The 22,077-nt window shown below is 53.5% G+C and overlaps 1 protein-coding gene across 5 annotated transcripts in view; it reads right to left on the minus strand.

Annotated features, from left to right (window-relative positions):
- Nucleotides 1-22,077, minus strand: part of KATNIP (katanin interacting protein) — a 177,412-nt gene that overhangs the window by 18,314 nt on the left and 137,021 nt on the right. For 4 of the 5 annotated variants that reach the window (XM_081133772.1, XM_081133771.1, XM_081133769.1 and 1 more), the window contains 4 exons: nt 14,112-14,985; nt 6,974-7,693; nt 6,018-6,223; nt 3,888-3,966 (listed from right to left, as the gene is read on the minus strand). In XM_081133772.1, coding sequence (XP_080989898.1) covers nt 3,888-3,966; nt 6,018-6,223; nt 6,974-7,693; nt 14,112-14,985 — 1,879 coding nt within the window. The remainder of the gene's footprint in view (nt 1-3,887; nt 3,967-6,017; nt 6,224-6,973; nt 7,694-14,111; nt 14,986-22,077) is intronic. The other variant, XM_081133770.1, reaches the window with a different exon arrangement.

Below are 22,077 nucleotides of genomic sequence, written 5' to 3' on the forward strand. Positions count from 1 at the left end.
TTCTTTACTTAATGGTCTCCCATTAGGGCGGGACCAGAACCAGTGAGGTCTTCCACCCCTGGGGGACTTGGAGCCTATCTACCACCCTTTTGGGTGGCTGTGTTCAAAAGATTCACGCTTTTGCATCTTTCACAGAATCCGGCGCTGTAGCGCTGAAAGAAAAAACCAAGGTGTGACGTGCTCGCACCCGTCTTGGCTCAGATGAGGAGGCGGAGGCCCAGGGAGGTCTCCGGTCATCCCTGTGAGGCCATGTAAAACCATGCCACACCATGCCACCTCCCCAGAGCTCTGCTTCCTGTCCCATGCTGGTCATTTCCAACATACGCTGTGTAACTCAGCCCCAGATCTTTCTGCTCGCCATGCTGCCAGGGTAACTCTGCACATCGTGGGGTCAGGTAAAGACGACGTGTGCCCAGCATGGTACAGGCACATGACAGCTCTCACGGCCAGCACTGGTAGCATGAAAGTGGCCACAGACCCCTCCCACCCCGCCCCTGCCTCTTTGCAATACGGCTCTGCTGCTTCTCCCACCCAGGAGTGAAGTCTCTCCACTCCCGGAATCTGGGCCATGCAATCTGCTTTGGCCCACGGAACAGAAGCAAAGGTACTGCAAGGCGAGGCTGCGAAGCACATGCGCGCTGGGGCTCGCCCTCTCTCCCCACACGCGGGGTCTGGCCGCAGGAAGGAGACAGGTAAGCCCCATCGCCCTGTCATTCCGGCCAAAAGCCTCCCAACTGCCTGCCGTGCAGGAATCCTAGATCCTTCAGCTGCCAGCCCACCTGCCAGCTGACCAGACACGTGAGCAGGCCCAGTCGATGCCAGCCCAGCAGCTCAGAGGAGAACTGCCCAGCCAAGCCACTGAACTACAAGCCAGTCATGAGCGGGGGCTGTGGTAAGCCACTGAAGTGTGGGTTGGGTTGTCCCCATCGTGAGTCTCTGCTCAGATGTCTCTCCTCCGAGAGGCCCTCCCCAACCACCTAAGATCAAACGGCGCCGGGCCCATTACTCTCTAAACCCTGCTTTCCTTTTGTCGCAGCACCTACTGCTACCTGACAATACAGTCCACACCAACTTATTTGTTTTAATGAGTCTTCCCACTAAGATGGAAGATCTGAGGGCGGGAACTCTGTTGACTTTGTTCACTCTTCTATCGCTCCTGAGACCCTGAGATGGAAGAGGCCTGGAGAAGGAGGAGGGGGCAGATTTGGGTGATGGGATCAGTGTCAGGGACAAATGCCAGCTCCCCTTGTGAAAGCAAGACACAGCATCCCAGCTCTCCCTTTGTTTGCCTGGCAAGATGCTCTGCGAGGCCATGGAATTCGGGGTGGCTCCAAAAGCCACTGCTCTCCTCTGAGCTCATAGCCATGCTCCACATTCATTTTCCTCTGGTGTACCAATTAGTATTTATATACACAGAAATTAATTTAGTTGTTTCTTGTGCATGTTTCAACTCTCTCAGCTCCTTTCCTATTCACCACTGCCGATGTGTGCAAAATGTCCAAAATGAGTGTCATCTGCAAATTCACAAGTCACACGTCCCCTTTCAAAGCATGAACAGGACTGGCCGCATTTACCAAGCCCAACAGATCCCCGGTCACTTCCCCAGAGCTCTCCTCATGCACACAGGCTGGTCAAGGGGCTTCAGGATTTTGCATAGAGAGAGGAAAAAGCCAGAGGCTCAAGAAGAGAGACTCAGAAATCACAGGCTCAGACATGCAGAGGGTGCTTGGCCAACATCTCCTCCTGCCTCCCTACTGAGTGGAGAGCAGAGAAACTGCACTGTCCTTGCAGAAAAAAGGCCTCTGAGCTCTACTCCAAGGCACTGCAATCACATTTCTGAGAAAGGTCAGAGGCTGGCTCAGTGGGAAAGACATTTACAGACAGCATCGCTGGGGAAATAATCAGGTGCAGGGGACAGCGCTGCTTCTGGCTGGCCAGCCGGCCCTCCTTCCTTCCTCTCGTCGCTGCACTCTGACCTCCTCCAGAGCAGTTTGCGTGGCCAGTGCTCAGCACTGGCTCCAGGGATGGGCCCTTGGTCCAGGCCTGGCTGCTGCATTTTCCACCTCAACCTCCCACTCCCTCCCAGTCCTGTGAGCCCCAGTAACTGATTTAAAGATGTTTGGGCTTGTGATCCATGCCAGGCTGAGGAGACGTAATTCTGGGATAGTTGTTGAACTTAGTGGGAAACAGAAGTTCTCTTTTAGTTGTGTTTTCCGGGCAGAAGGTAAATGTAAACAGAGTCTAAATGAAAGGGCAAGAGAGAGCAAAACAGCCCGGCTGGCGGGGCTCAGGGGTTGAACATCCACCTAGGATCTGGGAGATCGCGGTTCAATTCCCAGTCAGGGCACATGCCTGGGTTGCGGGCTCGATCCCCAATCCGGGACGTGCAGGAGGCAGCCGATCAATGACTCTCATCATTGATGTTTCTATCTCTCTCTCTCCCTCTCCCTTCCTCTCTCTGAAATCAATAAAGATATATTTAAAAAAAAAAAAAAAAGGGAGAGAGAGAGCAAAACAGGGCAGAGAGATGGAGGGAGATGCCAAGCCTTCGTGACGTCATTTGCACACCCAGTTCCAGCTGGGTGGGAAACTAGCAACCCTTGACCTTTTTATTGCATAAGCCAATAAATTCCCTGTTTTGTTTAACTCAGTTTGAATTCAGTCTCCACTGTCCACCCAGGAGGCGGAGGAGGAGAGGAAGAGGAATCCTGACCACGGCAGGGGAGAGCCGACAACAAGGCATGACCAGTGTCTTCCAGAACCTGGGCTCTGTGGGGTACTGACGTTGCACACAGACCTCTGCTGGGAGGCGCTTCACAGCGAGATCCCTGAGGCCCAGGGCTCAGTGAGGGGGGGCTTTGCGTTCAGATGCTCAGTTCCATTCTTGGCCCTAGTACCAGCTGTGTGGCCCTAGGAGGATGCTCAGTCTCTCTGAGCCTCAGCTTCCTGACCTAATCTAGAGAGTGGCGGGAATAAGCTGTGAATGTCCCAAGAGGTAAGGCAGGGGAGCCCCAGCATGGTAGCTGAAAGGGGGTGAGGCCACGCCTCCAATCAGGCTCTGCCTATACTCGCTTGGACTTTTAAATCACTCTGTTGTCCTAAAGCACTTGAGAGAGTCCTGGAACGTAAGGGCCGCGAGGACTCAAAGTAAGGCCTCTTCCTCTCTCCTAAGAGGTAATTGGTCTTTGCGGGGGCGAGTGCGGGAGGGACGAATTCTCACTGGGCACAGTGGGGGGGCCTGAGATGATGGTGGGGAGGTGGGGAGAGGGAGCGTGACAATGGCACGGCGCATCTCCCGTCAGAAGTTAACTGGAAGGAATGACATGCACAGAGGCAAGAGAGAGCAGGAGGTGAGGCAGCGAGGAGCAAGCGGGTGAGCCGCAGAGCCCTGTTAACAGGGAGCAGGAGAGAGGACACTGCAGTTGCTGCACCTCTGGCCTGAAGAGTCCCAGATGCAGGCAGAGGGCTGGCCTGCAGTGCGTGGAGTAGGAGGAGCGGCCGCAGGGTCAGATGGGAAAGACGAGAGAACAGACATGGTAAAACCCAGATGGGATTTGCTCAGAGGCCACCAACCGGCGGCCAGCTGGCCAAATACATAGCATGTGTTTTGTTTGGCTCATTAGTTGTTTAAAAATATTATAAAATTAGTTACTAACATTTAAAAAGCTGAAGATTTCACATAAAAATCCAAATTTCTGACTTCTCAGAAGACTTGGCATCTGCCCACCTGGGGCAGGGAGAAGGCAGGCTGCTTCGCTCCTGCTGGTTTCGGCCCCGCTTGCCCCACAGCCTCCATCTCTGTGCAGACCCTGCCCCAGGTGACCAGGACTTCCCCAACCCCTGAAGGTCCTCCTTCCACCTGACACTGCCCAGCACAGGGTACTCACAAATCCCGTGGTAGACGCCCGGTTCTGGAGTGGCAACTTCGGGGACAGGGGTATCGGCTGGCAGCTCTAGTTCTGGGACCTGCACACAGTTAGGGGAGAAGCAGAGGAAAGGGGCTGATTTTAGTGATACCCATTTGGCTGGCTAGTAAGTTTTCCTGCTACTGCTGCCCAGGTAAGTCCCTGTGTCTTTTCTTGTGTTTTCTGTCTTTGTGGAGGCTCGTGACTGGTAGTATGAACAGGCCCAGGAACCCTCGTGTGTCTGAGCCCTTGTGAGAAGCTCTTACTGGTAGGGGAGGAGTCTGACACTACCAGAGAAAGACCCTATCAGTGTTTATCTAGTCAGCTAGAGGGAGGAAGGGAGGGAGGGAGGGGGGGAGGGAGAAGAAGAACTTAAGCTACAGAGAGGGGTTCTGAATCCTGGGGCCGGGGCCTGTGCATTTTCAAAGCTCCCGGTCATTCCCATGGGTAGCCAGGATGAACCACCCTTGGTCTGTAGACAGCCCGGGCGGGTTGCAACACCCCACTTCTTGGGTCTCACATATAAACTGCTCATTAGATCTCTGTATCATGAGTTAGGGTAGAAGTGCAGTCACTGCTTTACAGACAGGAAAGCTGAGGTGCCAAAGGAAGTGAAGTCCGGATCGCAGAGTTTTGGTGAGGGTAGTGTTTCAGTCCCAAGGACAATCTGACCAATGCCATGGCCCAGCCCCTAGCAACAGCCTCTCCAGGCCCCAGTCCGGCTATGGGAGGAGGGTGAGGAAGGTCACTGCCCTGGTGCCCTGTGCCTTCTCTTGGCCTCCCTGGTACCCTGCCCTCCCTGAGCCTCCCATCCTCCTAGGGCGACCCCTAGTGGATGCACTGACCTTAACACGCAGAAGGGTGGGTGCAGCCCTGCCACTCTCTAGAGGTGTGAGCCTGATGTTGACAGTACCCCCTCCATGAGCTCAGGTTCCTCCCCTCTAAGACAAGGGAGTGGTCCCTCCCTGCCCCTCACAGGGTTGGATCTCATCAGAGGCCCTTAGAAGGGACTTCCCCATTGGGAAAACACTGGGCAAATCAAAGGCCTCATGGTCAACTCCCAACTGGAGACCCATGGATCAAATCCAGACAACAGGCATGTTTCATGGCCCACAGAAGTTTTGAAACATTTTGAATTAGTTGCTAACATTTTTTAATTGGGAGATTTTTACATAAAAGTCCAGATATCTGGCCTCATTTGAAAAAATCAGAACAACTGTCAACACGACCTGGCAACTCCTATCTGGGAGGAGTGGCAGCTGCTTCCCTTAGAAGTGAAGCCTCGCCCCAGGGACACCATGGAATCAACAGACCGTGCGGCCGCAATGCATGGTCATGACCTTGGGTGGCCAGACCTCTGTCCTTTGGCTTCTAGACATTCCACCTCCCCTCCACCACCCTTTCTCTTCATGGCCTTGGGGACACCCTGGAGACCTGGGGTCTCTTCACCTTCATTACTGCTCTTTCATTTGGACTGACCCTTGCCCTGAAGGTCATCTTACATTTAAGAAAATTGTCAGTTAAAAGCACAGACTTTGGGGTCCTGCATTTGAGCTCCAGCCGTGTCGCTCTCCCACTACGTGCCCTGGGCACGCCCCTTAGGCTGTCTGAACCTTGGTCTCCACTCCAGTGGTTGTCAGGAGGGATTCACAGGGTTGAGTCACAATTCGCAAGCACGAAATGATTGCCGGGACTGTCATTATTTTAATTCTAAGTCTGCCCATTAAAAGCATCTCCCATCCTCCCATCGAAATGACGAGAGATCAAAACGCAAACCCAGAGCAAAAACCTCGAAGACTGCCACCTCCAAACTCCAGAGATGACAGAATGGATCTCTCCTGGCTTGGATTAAAGCTTGGATACTTTTTTCACTTTAGTGAAAAAATGAAAAAATAACTAACTAAAATAAAAATCATCAGAGGATGAAATATGAGACGCAGGACAGAAGGCGAAGTAGAGGAATGGGACATGTCAAAACGGTGGCACAGCAGCTTCAAGGAGATCCATCTTCATTCTTCCTGCTCTGCTCGAGTCAGGAGAAACCTCTGGAGGCAGCCCCACCCCTCCAGCCCGCCCCACCCCGCTTCCCCACCCCTCCAGCCCCAGCCCTACCTGGCCCTGGGCGCACAAGCCGGCCTGGGTGTAGGGCCTCTCCTCCGCATCACCGTCGGCCGTGCTGGGCCTCCTCAGAGCCTCCTCGCACTGCAGGCTGCACAGGGTCTCCACGTCCACATCAAACGTCTCATCCGAGCAGAATATAGCCTCGAGAATGTCGTCATCGGTTGTGAACAAGATCGTGTCTCCAAAGTGCTCTGGGGCTGAATGGGTTACAAGGAGGACAAGGCTCAACTCACCCCAAATCCCAATGATCTGTAGATCAGGAGCCCAGAACCATTAACCTTTGTGCTATAAAACCCCAAACCACTGACAGTTCTCCATCTGTGCAGAGAGAGGTGTTGGTCTTCACACATTGGCAAGTGGATTCATGCACCGTAAGAACCACACAGATCTAATGCAGAGACCTATCTGATGGGAGTCAGTGCGATGGGTCCTGAGACGAAGTGTGGGGGCGCACTGGAGCAGGTGTCGCCCCACACAGATTCCTGTTGACCTTTACGGGGAGGGATGGGAGCCCTGCCTGGAAAGACATGGGAGTTATGCCCCTATCCAGGAGTCTGCAGGGCTCCGAATCCCTGCCGGTCTACCTGAAGGCAGGAGAGATCCTGCACTTTACACTCCGGGGCTCCCCTCGGCTCAGGCTGAAGCTGGGCTGCCCGACACTACATCCCTGCTCAGCTTTTCCCGCCCATATCCCGCACCCCTCCCTGCCCTTGGGTTCTCCTGAGAGAGCTCCCTCAGTCAGCACCTCGCAAAAGATTCGCCCTTCTCGGGCTCAGGCACATCCCCAGCCCAGGAGTTTAAGGAAGTCAGCTCTGGTACATCCACCCTGCAGAGGTGACAAGTGAGCAGGTCTATGAAAGAGGAGAGACCCATCTGCCACTGGGTAGCCAGAGCCTCAGCACGCAGCAGGAAGGGGCTTCAAGAACATTCTCACAGACATACTGTACCTCCCATCAGGGTCCCGGAGGCCTTGGCGATCTCCCCGTTGAAGATGCACTGTGTGTCTAACAGGATCTCCATGTCCTTCACACCGCGGAAGGAGTGTATCCGCGACTTGTTGTAATTCCAAATCCTGATCAGCGCAACGTGGCAAGGGTGCACGAAGTCGATGGAGATAGAGTGGGGCTTGCCCGGCGTGAAGGGGGCCAGCCAGACGTGCATGTCATCCTGCGTCCTGTTCACCCCGTCAATGAGGTTGGCGACCACACGAGGGTCCTTCCCATAAGCAGGTAAAATATTGATGTCAGGGGGATCTGCTTGGATGTTGGCAATTTGTACGGGCTCTCCCTTGGAACTGAATATTTCTATTCCGTTCAGGCCAACATAGTGCCTGTCCCCCCATGTAGACTTGATGTCAATGACCAAGTGCTGGCCATAGGGCAAGACAGGGATTTTAAAGTCGTCCCCATTGTCTGTGTCTATGGGGCAGTTATCCTGCCCTTGCCTGGGCACCAGCTGCTCCTTGCAGGGTGGTGGCTGGGTGCTGTGCCGGCTGCTCTTCTGCTGCTGCAGGAACTCGTCCAGGATGTCCCCCTGGAACTCCATGTTGGAGATGCGTCCTCGGTGGAAGTGGTTGAAGGCACTGAGGGAGCTCCACGACTCGTGCAGTGTGTATTCCTGCTCGCTGCGCCACTGGGACCGTGGCATCCTTGTGGACCAGACATCTTCTGGAAGAAAGGGCACAGGAGGGGTGAAGCCCCAGTAGTAACACGTGAGGAAGTGGGGACCCTTAGACAGTGTCTCATCCAGTGGCTCTTGGCGGGGTACAGCCGCCCTTAGGGGGTCATTCTAGAAACTGGCGAGGCTGCTCTTGGCTGTCTCAACGCCCACAGACCCTCCTGGCATGACGGGTGGGGCCAGAGATGTTAAAATCCCGCACTGCAGGGGACGGTCTGGGCACAGAGCACGGTCTCCTGTCTCACACATTCAGGCTGGCGGAAAATTGTTTCTGGTCACCCAAGCCTGGAACCTAGTTGTTTTACAAAAAGCAAAGTATTTTTCACTGTGTGCTGAATTTTCTAAGCATGCGGCCTTGTGCACATCCAGGGAGGCCTATCTGGCTGTATTCGAGCCTTTGCCAGAGTCTCCACTTCAGACCCACATGACCAGCACCGTGCTGCTGCGGGTGACCCGAGTCAGCAGCCCCAGGGTCTACTCCTCAGGCTACCCTGTCACTCAACTTGATCAGTGCTTTCAGAGACTGCCTAGTAACAGTGAAAGGCTTGTCAAAGGAAGTGAGATGAGAAAAAGCCAGCTATGCCATTTTAGATGTGGCCTACCTAGTGTGGGCAGCCTGCGCCGACGTGCTAATACTATCTCCCCGCTGGTGAGCAGGAAGGGCTTTTCTTTTCTCCTTTGTCATCTTATCTTCTAAGTTCCCCATGTGTATTATTTTTACAACCAGAAAAATGCTGAAACAACCCAGGTGCATTACACGGAAAGGACCTCACTTCCACATACGGCCAGATCGGCTTGGAGAGCTGAAGCTGTGCCCCATGCATGTGGCGAGCAGGGGCCTGGTCCCCAGAGGGTGGCCTCTCAAGGCCCCGCTCTCCGCGTGCGCATCAAGTAGTGGCCTGTCCTGATGGCCGCACCATGGCTAAGTGCCGTCTAAGGGTGTCATCCTGGAAAAACAGCAGCTGGTGACATGGACATTCTGGTTTTTCTCCTTTCATATCAGCCGTGCCCTGCACTCCATTTTCTGCCTGTCTCCTAGGGGGCCTGGATCCATCAATTATCTCTTCTCTCCAGAATCTTCAATCACTCCTTCCCCACAGGCACTTTCCCTCTCTGCCTGCAGAGGTGCATAAATCTCTCCGGCCTGGAGAAAAGGGAAATGGCCAATCTGTGTCTCCCTCCTTCCACTGCAGCAACTGCAACCCCATCCCCACCACCCTCTCACCCCTGCAACCTGCCTCCTCTCTGTCGAGTTACTGTTTTGCCCCCTCACACTACACTTTCCCTTCTCCTAGGAACAACATCCTGGTTTTCGCTTGGGGATCCCCCCATTTTCAGGCCATTCAGATTAGGTGAATGTTGACAGCATATTTCCAAGCTGGGCTCATGAAATGAACCAAGGGAGAGAGGGGCTCTCTTTAAACTGGAGCTGCTGAGCTGGTGGAATGTCGGTGTGCAGTTGCCTGTGGCCATTGCTGCCCTGTGTGGGCAGCCTGCCCGAGAGGGAGGCCAACGTGCAGAACAGGAGCCGGGAGATGGACTCCTGATGACATCGTTCAAGCCCTGGGATCCAACTGCATCAGAGGTCACATGCCACCCAGCTGGCATGGCTCAGTGGTCGAGGGTCGACCTATGAACCAGGAGGTCACAGTTCGATTCCCAGTCAGCGCACATGCCTGGGTTGTGGCCTCGATCCCCAATAGAGGGCTTGTAGGAGGCAGCTGATCATGACTCTCTCATCATTGATGTTCCTATCTCTCTCTCTCCCTCTCCCTTCCTCTCTCTGAGATCAATAAAGACATATTTAAAGAGGAAAAAAAAGAAGTCACATGCCTGGTGGCTTTCTGTCCCTTCATCCACGAATCCCACAATTTCCACAGCCCTCCACGGAAAAGACCTTCTCCAGGCTCACAGGGATCCAAGCCCACAATCTTTCCTCAGTCCTCACTCCAGACTAGATGTCCTAGGCCCAGCTCCTCCTGTGGCTCAGGAGAACTTGTACCACCCTTGGGCACCACCTTCCAATGCCAACAGCCCCAGAAGGTCCAGACATGTCCACTCTGTCACTTCAAAGTCCATGTGCCTAAAATGGAGTCTGTCACCACCCCCCTAAGTGGCATTATCTCTGCCACGTTGAGAACAAGGGAGATCAAAGACAATCCACTCCTCGCCCAGCTGGCCCTGCTACCTTTCTCAACCTCACCCGCTCCAGCTGCACGGGCCCTCCCATTCTCTGGGCACACCAGGTCTCTTCTTATCTCAGAGCCTCTGTCCTTGCTGTGCCCTCTGCCAGGAATGCTCTTCCCTCAGATCCCCAGGTAGCTGGCTCTTGTCACCCTCCTCGTCGGAGAGGCCTGCTCTGCCCTGTTCCCTGCTGTGTCCCGCTGCCTGGCACAGAACTTGGCGCAAGGAAGTGCTCAGTAAGCGCTGCCAGTAAAGGGGTGGACAGCCGGCATCACCTTCCCACCTGTGTTCAGACCTGGAGGCGGAGGGACTCCCTCTCCACCTGCCAGTTCTCCCGCACCTGTCATCTGGCACAAAAAAGACCCCAGGAGTCTCTTCCATCCTTTCTTCCAGGCCTGAGGCTTAACATCTGGCAGAAGGGGCTTCCCATATGGATCATCCATGCTCGGTTTACTGTATTTGATTTCCATGGACTGAAATGAATGGGCTGGGTCAGTCTGCAAGTGCACCGAGGAAGCAGCACCGAACGTCACGAGTCAGGGACTCAGCCTGTCTCTCCCTGCCGGGGTGTAAAGATGTGGTGCTTTCATTCCACATCTGCTTTCTGACCTCTTCTCCCCCAGATGTACTCTGGGTTTTAATAGCAGAGAGGTGCAGACCCTCTCCTAGACCTCGCAGGTGTGACAGCAGGCTAGGGGCCTGCATTCCCCTCTGTCTGCAGGAGAACACTCCAGTCCCTGGGGGTTGGGGAGCTGCTGGGGTCAGTGCTCTGTCCTTGGTCAATACCCCCACCTGGAAATCTGAATGGGCAGCAGAAAGCTGCTGCTTAAGTCTGCAGTCAGCACAGCCTGGGAGGGATCACTGATATGAGATGATGGGACTGAAGATGAAAAACTCTTCCTGGGTTGAGACTAACATGAACTATAGAGTTCTGCACTTCAGTTTATAAAAATCAATGGCACCACCATGAGGCGTACGCTAATTGCTACTAAAATAGGACATGAAAATGTACACGGTGAGATATTACAGAGCCATGTTTATTCTCAGTGAACCGCCCTCCAGTCGTAGCTGATTGAACAAGGAGTGGACACCTGACCCGAGCTGGCCAATCAGCTTCTCCCCTGAGATTTTGGCACTGGCTGCTGGCAACAGAGCCAGAAAATTGAATCACTCTAGGGCTACAAGGCCATTTCCTGCTGTGTGCACAAAGGCAGAGAAAGCTGATCCCCCAAGAAGAGTGAGGGAAAGGGGCCTATGGGAAGCAGAGGTAGGGCCTGGCAGCCTGGACAGACAGGGGGAAGCTTCCTTGGTGCCCGCCAGCTTTCTGGTTGCTCCTCCCAATCCCATGTGATGAGCAACTACAGTTTCCAGCTTGGGGGCCAGGAGCTCCTCAAGCATTCTCCAAATAACACCCCCGTCACTGCTCAAACTGGGCTGACGAGGTATCATTCACCTGCAGCCAACTGACCCTGATAAAGACACTTCCGAAATGCAGATGTCATTACAATGAGACGCTCTGTTGGACAAAAGAATTTCTAGGCTGTCTTATGGTGACAATTCCAGTCCTAGGGAGGAATTTGGCAGCCATGCATTCTACCAGCACTGATGGAAGGCTCGGCTGCACCTTTCCCGAGGGCATGGCTATGGGGTCTGGCTCTATGTAATGGGTGATTTAATATTTTGAAGCAACTTTTCTTTTTATCACATCTGGCTTAACAAGCATGACATCTTAAGGGCTCAGTTTCTTAATGTGTCACTGAGCCAAGCAGTAAAATGTCTGGACAGAAATTAAAGCGAGACAAAGTCTTCCAAACTTGGACACTTTAGAATAATGCCATCACCTCACAACTCCCAGAAGCTCTGTGGGTCTGTTTACCAGGAAAGCTCCAAACTGCCGGGCTCTTAGTGATTCAAAGTGTGGATGCTGGAGCAGGACCACGTGGGCGCAAGTTCTGCTCTAACTCGTACTGGCTGTGTGACCGGAAGAGAGTTACTGAAACTTCACATTTTCTTTATCTATAAAAGGGGGCTGGCATGAGGATTAAATGAGCTCCTCTGAGTACTGTGCCTGGCTGAGGGCCTGGCTCACTGAAGCATGCCCCGTGCCAGCCACCACAGTCCCTCCTTCCCACTGTTCCTTCCACACTCGGGGGACCCACCATGAGCCAGGCACCTGGGCCTGGGGTCCCATCACAGATAACACAGTGCCTGCCCTCAAAAAACTCCTAGGTCCTCCTCTCCCACCCCACTGTCCCCAAATACCCAGAGCAAGGCTGAGTCCTGGCAGGGGTGGGCAAGGCTGGGGAGCCAGCAGGAAGACACTCAGGCCTTACGGACTTGCTCTGGTGCCCTAAGTGACATGTCAGAGTCTGAAAGAGGCCCAGACTCTTCACATTTCTATGTGTAGATGCGGCCTGAATGCAGACCTTGGGGTCTGTCTCCCAGACAATAACAGAGTAGATGCCCATGTGACTCACTAAAAAATATAGCCAGCTGACCCTTGAACACTGGTTTGAACTGAGCAGGTTCACTTATATGCGATTTTTTCCAGTAAATGCGTACAGTACTGTACACGTATTTCCTCCTCAATATCATTTTCTCAGTAACATTTCCTTTCTCTAGTTTACTGTATTGTAAGAATACCTACATGACACATACAACATGCAAAGCATGTGGTCATCAGCTGTTTGTTATTGGAAAGGCTTTCAGTCCACAGCAGGCTCTTAGTAGTTAAGCTTTGGGGGAGTCAAAAGTTATATGTGGATGTTCGACTGCACAAGGGGTTGGCGCCCCAACCCCCGCATTGTTCAAAGGTCAACTGTACACAAGTTTCACCTACAGATATGCCAAGGGGCAGAGTCACAGGCTGGGCAGTGATGATGACAACGATGATAAGCAGCAGCCAACATCTGCTGGGTGCTCTGGGTGCCAGGCACTGTGCCAAGTGCTGCACATGGATGACCTCATCTGATCCTCCCAGCACCCATGAGGCGGGTCTTATTGGCATCAGTTTACAGACAAGAGGACTGAGGCTCAGAGCGGTTTCAGGTTTACCCATGACGAGGACCGGTGGTGAGGAACCGGGATTGATGCCCAGGCAGTCCGACCGCACGCCTCGTGCTCCTCTGTGATGCGGGGTGGGGTTAAATAGAGGATCAGGGGTGAGCCCTGCCTTGGCAGGTCTGAGTGCCTTGTGGATGATAAAGGACCGACAAGCCAATGTTGGAAAAATGGCCACCACTTGTGGAGCACCTGCCACGTGCCGGGCTCTGGTGACTGTTCTGAAATTATCATCTCACTCACCCCTCACAACACTGGGAAGGGGGTGTTCATCCATATTTTATAGACAAAGGTGCTGAGGCTCAGAGAGCAGAAGTGCCCGGCTTGCTGAGTCCCAAATCTATAAGTAACAGAGTTTGGATTCAAATGTTTTGACTCCTAGTTGCTATGCTACACTCCTTCCCAGTAGCCAAATCTGAGTGGAAATATTCAGAAGTCCAGCCTCTGGTACCCTCCTTTCAGATTCCTTAGAGATGATCTACTGCAAAGTTCACAAAGCAGGTAAGTCCTGCCAGCATACATGTATTTTCTTTTTTTGACACTCACACTGGTTTTTAAATAATCATGATAAGTCACCAATGCTGAAAATAAGAATATTCTACATTTCTGATTTCTCTTAATGAAGGGGAAAGGGAGATCCAGCACACTGGCCTTGCATTCCTGAAAGTAGCCTAAATGAAGTAGCAGCTGCCCTCTTTAGTTAGGCTTGTGTGCTCCAGTTAGCCACAGTCCTCACCACTCCCTAATGTCCTTCCAAAACCCAGGCAAGAGTCAATTGCTATTTATCATCACACTTGTGTTATTTTTCTAACAGTACAGTTAAGAATAAAGTGAAGTAATTAGAGACCAGTGTCTCTATCAAAGGTGGAATAACCAAGTTTAGACTCGAAAAGCCATGTATTTAAAGAAAAAGTGAACAAAGGGACGTATCTTGGTGGCAATGACAAATATATCTATAAGTTTAACATGCAAAGTATGTCTTGCCCAATTCACTCATTGCTGCCACCCCTGTGGCTCCTGAGAGAGTAATTTGTGACCCAAAGCGAGAAGAACCCCTCGCTTTGCCGATAAGGAAACTGAGGTCCAGGGAGCAAAGTGGCCTGGTGCCAATGAGCAGCCACCCGCAGGGATGATGGCCCCCAGTCAGACCCTTCTCGAGCTTACCTCTGCCTGCGGGCCAGCCATCACCGTGACCGCTGCTGAGGGCGTCCTTCTTCGGGCCCCTCCTCCCACTAGCAGGGCGCTCCCTGTTGGAGGGCTGGTCAAAGATGTCAAAGTCATCCCTGCAGACTCTGGGGGTCACCCTCTGGGCTCTCTCCCCTGAGAAGGCATTCCAGCTGCCAGCCCGCCCTTGCTCACGCCTGGGGCCTTCATCCCCGGCCTCTGCAGGACCCTCGCCAATGCCATCCTCGGGCAGAAGCCCATCTTTCCAGTCCAGTGGCTTCTCAGGACTCAGCCAGGGGGGTTTGGGCTTCCTGCCTCCCTGCTTCCTGCCTTTCCCAGTGCAAGAGGGCTGCAGCCAGGCCGGGGTTTTCCCTGGCGGCTCAGAGGCCTTTCTGCCTGCGAGGTTTTCCAGCTGCTGAGTCGGGGAGAGCTCCAGGTCAGGCAGGGGGCATTCCGCAGGGGGCCCTGGTGCAGAAGCACTGGGCTCGCAGCCCACCGCGGCTGGGGCTGCTAACACGCTGCAGTCGGCCTCTAACTTAGGCAGACTGTCTCTCATGCAATCAGGAGAATTCATCCTTTCACCAAATAAAGTTCCCGGTGAAGAAACCGCCACATCCACGACTGCTCCAGCTGGCTGCAAGCAAACGATGCTGAGCTCTGTGCCCCCATCTGTGTCGGCCATCGCGCGGGCACCGCCGCTGTCTTCTGAGTGGGCATCCGTTTCATTCTCCGTTCCCTCCGCCTGCTCGCCTTTCAGGCTGACCAGGATGCTCTGGGCAGCGGGGGCCTCCCCACCTCCTTTGTCTAACTGGCCATCAAAGATGAGGTTTTTGTTGACATAAAGCTTCACATTCTTGGCACCAACGTCAAGATCCTGAAAACACAAAATTTAACAGAACGGAGATGCGTGACGTCAGACTGATGCACCAGGTTTTGAAAGTGGAAGATAGAAGATTGTGGAATGCTAGAAACGTGTGCTTCTCAAGCCTCGGCACTGGGGGCGTTAAATAAGGCTCAGTCTCATTTCTGTGTGAAGCTTACACACTCATAAATCAAAGGATGTTCACAGAGAGGCGGCCTCCACAGTCTCTGTCACTGGTACCTCCTGCTGGGACATCTGTAATGGCCTGCTAATTGGTCTCCCTGCTTCCTGTCTCTGCTGCTCCAACCTCACTTCACGTTGCCACTGGAGGTAATTTCCTACCAGAGCAGATCTGGCCCTGTTAACACCCCTCCCCCCCAGGCCCTCAGGTCTTTCCACTGCCTACAGCAGCTTTCATTACAGGGCGGTTCCTGGGCCCTCGGCAGCAGACAGGCCTGACATGAGCATCGAAGGCAGGCTCCCTGGCTCAATGGGCGTCCTGAAAGCAGAGCCCAGACAAGGACTGAGTGCAGGCAGCTTATCAGGTAAGGTGCTCCCTCCCAGGAGGGAGTGGGAGAGTCAGACAGGGACAGAGGAAACCCCAGAAAGGTATCTGAGCTGGTCACTGCTGTAGGCGACTGGGGCTCCATTCCGCCAGGGCGCTCCTAGGAACCCACAGAAGATACCTCAGTGTCCCTCCAAAGGCGGAGGCTGGGGCGTTATCTATGCGCTCCCGTCCCTGCTGTTGAAGGTTGCTCCTGGGGACACTGTGGCTTCGGAAGGCCCCCACCCCCAGCAGAAAGGCAGAGAGTGGAAGCACCGGAGCGCTGCCGGTCAGCCTGCTCAGCCGCCCCACCTGGGCTGCCCTCCCTCAGCTGGCTGCGGCTGCGCTGCCGTCAGAGGGGGCCGGGGGGCCCTGTGGGCACTGCGTGTGTAACGGTTCTCCAGGTGATTCCTCTGCACAGGATTGTGGAGACCTCAGGCCAATGGGATGCATTCTGAACCCCTCAGCTAGGCTTCCTGTCTCCTCCCCGCACCCACATACCGTGCAGGTATTCAACAGTTCTTCGTTAACGCTGAAAACGAAACCACACCTCCTCCTACTGCCCTGCTATCTATTCTTCTTTACATAAAAACATTTTTAAAAAACAGCTTTATCGAGGAATATAATACATACCTCATACAGTAAACAGTACATTTTTACCGTGTATAACTTGATAAGTTTTAACGCATGTGTACACCCATGAAATCCTCTCCCCAATCAAGATAATGAACACATCACCCCCAAAGTTTCCTTGCATCCATGGGTAATCCCTCCTCCCCTTTAACCTCTACCCCCAGGCAACCACCATCAGCTTTCTGTCACTTTAGATTAGTTTGCATTTCCTTTTTAAATAAAAGGACTCCTGCACTACGCACTCTTCTTGGCCTGGCTTCTATCATTCAGCATTATTACTTGAAGAGTCATGCATGTTGTCTGAATTAATAGTTTTATTCCTTTTTTTGCTGAGGGCTACTTCATCGTTGGGGTACCCCACCATTTGTTTGCCTTGACAGCAGACCCTTCGGGTCACTGCCCTGGCTGCGCACCCCCCCCCCACACACACACCCCCCGCCCGTGGCCCTGCCCCACTGCAGTCAGGCCGCTGCCTCCATCTCTATGTGGAGCCCACCTTGCCAAGGGCAGACACCTGGGGCGAGGAACTTCCCCGAGTGCCCGGGACAGTTCTGGTTTACTCCTGTTTCCTGGATAATCACTGATAGAAGCCTCTTTCCACTCTCAGATGTGTCCTGGTTGGACAGTCAATTTGGGGGTCCAGCAGGTGCCAGGTCCACGGGGAACTCAGTCCTCAGGCAGAGCAGCTGCAGCAGTATCCGCGCAGTCGGCTGCTCCTCCTGAGTGGGTTTCCTTCCCCGGGCTTCCAGGCTCTGCCCTGGGCTGGTTTCCTCCTGCCTCATCTGCCCAGCCTGGGCTCCTCTGCGGTTCCTCTTCCTCAGCTGGGCCTTGGATGGCTGGTCGACCCTGGGCCTCCAGATTTCCTGCACTCTCTCACTAGGCGGTCTCATCCAGGCCCAAGGACCTAAATACCATCTTTGTGTTGACGACTCCTGATTGTTTTAATCTCCAACCCTCACCTTTTCACTAAGCCCCTAGTGACCACATAACCCCTCTTCTTGGATATCCAACAGGTGTCTCAACCTTAAAATGCGCCAAACAGAATTCTTAACTCACTTTTCTCAAGCCTAGTCTCCTCCCATCTTAAAAACGGCTGCACCATTCAATTGGTTGCCCAAAACCCAGGAGTCCTCCCTGATTCCTCTTGCTTTCTTACTCACATAGCCAGGGTCCAGAAGTCCCACGGCTCTAACCTCTAAAACCCCTTCTGGATCTGACCTCTCCTCCCTGCATGTGCTGCCTCCTTGCCGGGCCACCATCATCTCTCCAAGCAGCACTACAGTAACCTTCTAATTGGTTCCTCTACTTCCACTCTGCACTGTCACTGCGGCCCTACCCCAGACACATGCTTCATTTTCTTTTCTTTTTTTAATATGTTTTTACTGATTTCAGAGAGAGGAAGGGAGAGTGAGTGAGAGATAGAAACATCAATGATGAGAGAGAACCACTGATCAGCTGCATCCTGCATGCCCCCCACTGGGGATTGCACCCACAACCCAAGCATGTGCCCTGACCCGGAATCGAACCGTGATCTCCTGGTTCATGGGTCGAAGCTCAACCACTGAGCCATGTCGGCTGGGCACACACTTCATTTTCTATAGATCAGCCAGTCTATCTTTTTAAAACAACTTATCAGGTCATGGCAGCCCCCTGCTTAAAATCCCCGTGATTTCATTCTACACATAAATTCCACCCCCCTTCAATGGCCAGTAAGGCCCACCAATCTGGCCCCTGCTCCTGGCCCCTGTCACTCTCTCCTCCCTCCACTCCCAGCACACTTGTCTGATTGCTGTTCCCTGATCCTGCCAACTCACTCGCACCTCGGGACCTGCACACCTGCCGGGAATGCTGTTCCCAGATACCTGCAAAGTTGGCTCCCTCTTGTCTTCAGAGAGATCTTCCTGGCCCTCTCTCTAGAGCAGCCCCTCGCCACTCCATCCCCTCTATTCCATCAGCCTGTTCTATTTCTTCTTGTCTCTGAAATGGCCTTATCAGCTTTTTAAGTTATTCATTGTCTCCCAACTCAAAGTTAAGCTCCACACCAGGGGCCCTTGTCCAATCTGTCCAAGGGCCCAGCTGGTACCTGGCACACAGTAGGTTCTCAACAATTACTTGGGAATCATAAGTGAATGAACACAAGAATTTTTCTCCCAGGGCAGCACTGCTCTCTAACAATGTTCTGAGAACAGCCTGGCCAGAAAAATGGTCACCTGTTGGTTTCATTCCCAGGTCATTTTCCACCTGGCTTTGGCTTCTGATCTGCTCTTGGGAAGCAGGATCTGAGACCCCATCTATACTCACTCCCCCCTTAACCTCCCTGACAGCTAGGTGAGTAAGCTCTAACTACATTTCTGGTTCACCAGGTCATTGCCGTGGAGGCTTCCGTGGCAACTGGGAACGAGACCCCTCAAGCCCTTGTAGAGCACAGGACTCGGCTTCGGTCATCCAGTTTCGGGATGGCAGCTATTTGCCGACTGTCAGGAAAGTCGATTCTCAAAGCACCGCTTTACGTGTTTATACGATGTGCTCCCTGTTTAGCAGAGGCGCAGAGCAGGCGCGTGATGCGCATTAATCAGGAAACAGCCATCTGAGAAGGACAGCAGGGCAGCTTTCAACGGCCAGTTCTGCAAAATTACTGCCATGGAAACATCTGGCGAGACAGAAACACTCATTTACAGAGGAGGTGAGGCCTCCAGGCCAGCAGTCACGAGGTGGGCATCCTGGCTTTCACTATGGAAGCCTGGTGTCCAAAATGTGTTTGTCCCCCATTCATGAGCAGTCTGGAGGGCCATCTAACCTCTAGCCGTCTGCTGCTTGGCTCTCACCAGGACGTCTGCCTGAGAAGGGACAGAGTGAGGGAAGCAGACTAGGGCAGGGGGCAACCGCCAGTGCCCACAGGGCCAGCAGGTAGGAGAGAGGTAGGCCAGGGAGGAAACCACAGGGAGTGGTGGGGGTCGTGGGGAGCTGGGAGGCTCCTGTCCGGCCTGATTGTCCTCCTCTCTGCAGTTTCCAACAGTCTGGAGGCCAAATGAGCTATATCTGTGGGCGGGTTTGCCCCGAGGATCACCAGAGTGGGATCCCAGGGGGAGCACGCAGTAGTAACTTCTAGGGATGCCAAGTGTAAAAAATAAAAGGCTGCACTGTCCCACACAGTCCTCAGAGCAACTCTACAAGGTGGGCATTAGGGCCATCTTAGAGATGAAGAAACAGGTTACACAGCAGGTACGAGGTGAGCCACTCTGGCTGGCACCCCTGAGGTCTCGCTGCTGCCTCCCTTCGGTTAAGCGAGACCGGGAGAAGGCCTGTCTGGGGCCACTGGCAGAACCACCCGCACCCAGCAAAACTCGGAGCCCCACTGACCCTTTTTAATATTCCCCGCAGACCAGCCCTCTGCTACCCACACCCTGGCTCCCTCCTCGGTCCACAAAGGCAATCGCCGTGGGCACTGGGTGGGGGCACGTGGGCGCATGCTGTGTCCTTCCAGGCTTTTCCTACATAATCCTCACAGGTGCTGCTAGAACCATGAAGAGATGAGTGTGTGCCCGGTGGGGAAACCAGGGTGGGGGACTTGGCAGGTCCACACCCTTGGCACCCCACAGTAAAGCTCGGTATTGGGGATATCTTTGGAAATGGAGCGAGGGGGGATTCTCTTGCTCCTAAATAACCAGCCTGCTTCCTGCTTTCCAAGAACCAAGTGTGTGTGTGTGTGTGTGTGCGTGTCCTTGTTTCCTTGGTGCTGAGAGTTTTTTCTTGTTTAATGAGTTACTATTATGCCTTTCTTGACGCTGTCCTGAAGTCCTTCTGCAATGGATTTTCAAAGGGACACTTGAAAACTCAGTGGCGCAGAGGAAACAGGAACATCTTTCCTGGCCCACATCCTGACTTTTCCTTCTTTACAGTTGACCAGGACCAGCCACATGGAGACAGTAAGGCAGTTTTAATACAACAATATGAATGTTATTTCCATTTATTGACTGGCCAGGACACCTTCCTCCCTGGCCTGGCGTCCAATGACATGCATCCTCCAGTGAGCAACGAGCTGCCCGGCAAAGACCGACAGGCGGTTCCACTGTGACAACAACCCAAGCGAGGTGTGGTCTTGGCACTCACAAGGCATTTTCCCTCATCCAGAGACAAACACCTGCCTTATACACAGCTGACAAATCCCAAAGAAAACCATTTGCAGCAGAGCACGGGCTGGGCCTAAATGCCGAGCGCCAGGGAATGCCCATTACAGCAAAGCCTTTGTGTGTGCAAGTTTGACCTCATTCACGCACAGCCTGTGAGGCCACACTCTGGTGTCCCACACTCCAGCGGCTCTGTCACTGACTGGGAGGGAGAACACGAGCTCCTGGCCCTTGCCCGGCAGTGCTGACTCAGGAACAGGAGGGCCCTGGGGCGGTGGGCCGATTGGGAGACTTACCCTGACCTTCAGTTTATCAGGGCAAGGGAGGCTTTGGGGAGTGAGCTGCTGCTGCCCAGAGAGCTACTACACGGGCTTCGGGACCTGGCTCCCCATCCAGAAAGCTGTGGCCCTCCGGTGTCCCCCTCCCTCTTCCTCATGCCGAGTAAAGGGTCCCCCTCTGGGCTCTCAGAGTTGGGCTTACAACCTGGATTTCTGCACTTGTTACCCGGGGAGTGCCCAACATCCAAGCCTGCCTTCACCTGGATGGACATCTTCAAGGGTGAGGGCAGGCCCATTCCTGTCTATATGGAGGCCTAGCTCGGGGAACTAAACTTGCTCCTTCCTAGAGCATCTGAACTTGAATGTTGTCTTATGGGGAGAAGACCTCAATGGCCTTTTACCTGTCCCTTGGGAGAAAGACCAATGAAAACCATTCTTTGTGATCTAGAAACTAGAAAACGACAATGAGACACTGGGACACCTAACAAGTAACATTTAATTTACTACATGCTGGGCTCTGGGCCAACCACTCGGATATCCCCCACCCCTAACATCAGAGACTCAGAGGACAGTGGGTGTGGATGGGACCTAACAGACAGGGCCACTAGCTGATGGCCCTACAGTTGAATCTATACTGGTTTGGCCCATGGAGCAGTTACAAATTCCAGAACTAGTTGATAATATCTAAAAATTGGGAGCTTTCACATAACAATGTGCATTTCTGGTGTCTCCTGAAAATGTAGGCCACCTGGCATCATGGCCAGTGCTGACCTGCTGAGTGATGGCTGCCCCAGGCAGGGCACAGCTCTCCAGTGACCATGGTCTCTCCATGGACTGTGTGGTCGGTGCCAGACTGCCCGAGGGTGAAGTGCGCACCAGCAAATTCCTCATCTCTAGCATGGAGCTGACCACAGTACCATCTCATAGGCAGCCATGTGGAATAAGTTAGCTGAGATATGCAAAGTCCTCTGACCACTGCCTGGCACATAATATGTGCTCAAGGAATGTGAATTACCTTCACTGTCTTGTACCCAACCCATTGCCTGGATGCATGTACCTGCCAAGCCTAGCTGCTCAGGCTAGCGTGGCCCAGAGACTCTTGCTCCCCTGAGGTCTGGTGCAGCAACCTCCGCAGTTCCTGGTGGAGGCTGGCAGCAGGCCCAGGAAGAACCCCATGCTCCATGGGGTGGGGCCCAGAGCTATTCTCGCTGCCTTAGGTCAAGACTCCTCTAGATCTGGTCTGACCCCAGCACACAATTCTGCAATTTCATTCAATCCAACAAATACCACATGGGCCCTTTTAGGGTCCTGGTCTGTATGGGATGCAAAAGAAGAAAGCAAGTCCATGCTAAGGGGGCCAGGCCTCGGGGGAACAGGGGTCCTGGGCATGCTAGCCCTGAGCAGCAAGGCTTGGGAGGTACATACACCCAGGCAGTGGGTTGGGTACAAGACAGTGATGGTAGCTCACGTTTCTGGAGCACACATTACGTGCTAGGCAGTGCTCAAAGGACTTTAGGTATAT

This window comes from Miniopterus schreibersii (genome assembly GCF_964146895.1).
Source record: "Miniopterus schreibersii genome assembly, chromosome: 3".
Classification (NCBI taxonomy): Eukaryota; Metazoa; Chordata; class Mammalia; order Chiroptera; family Miniopteridae; genus Miniopterus; species Miniopterus schreibersii.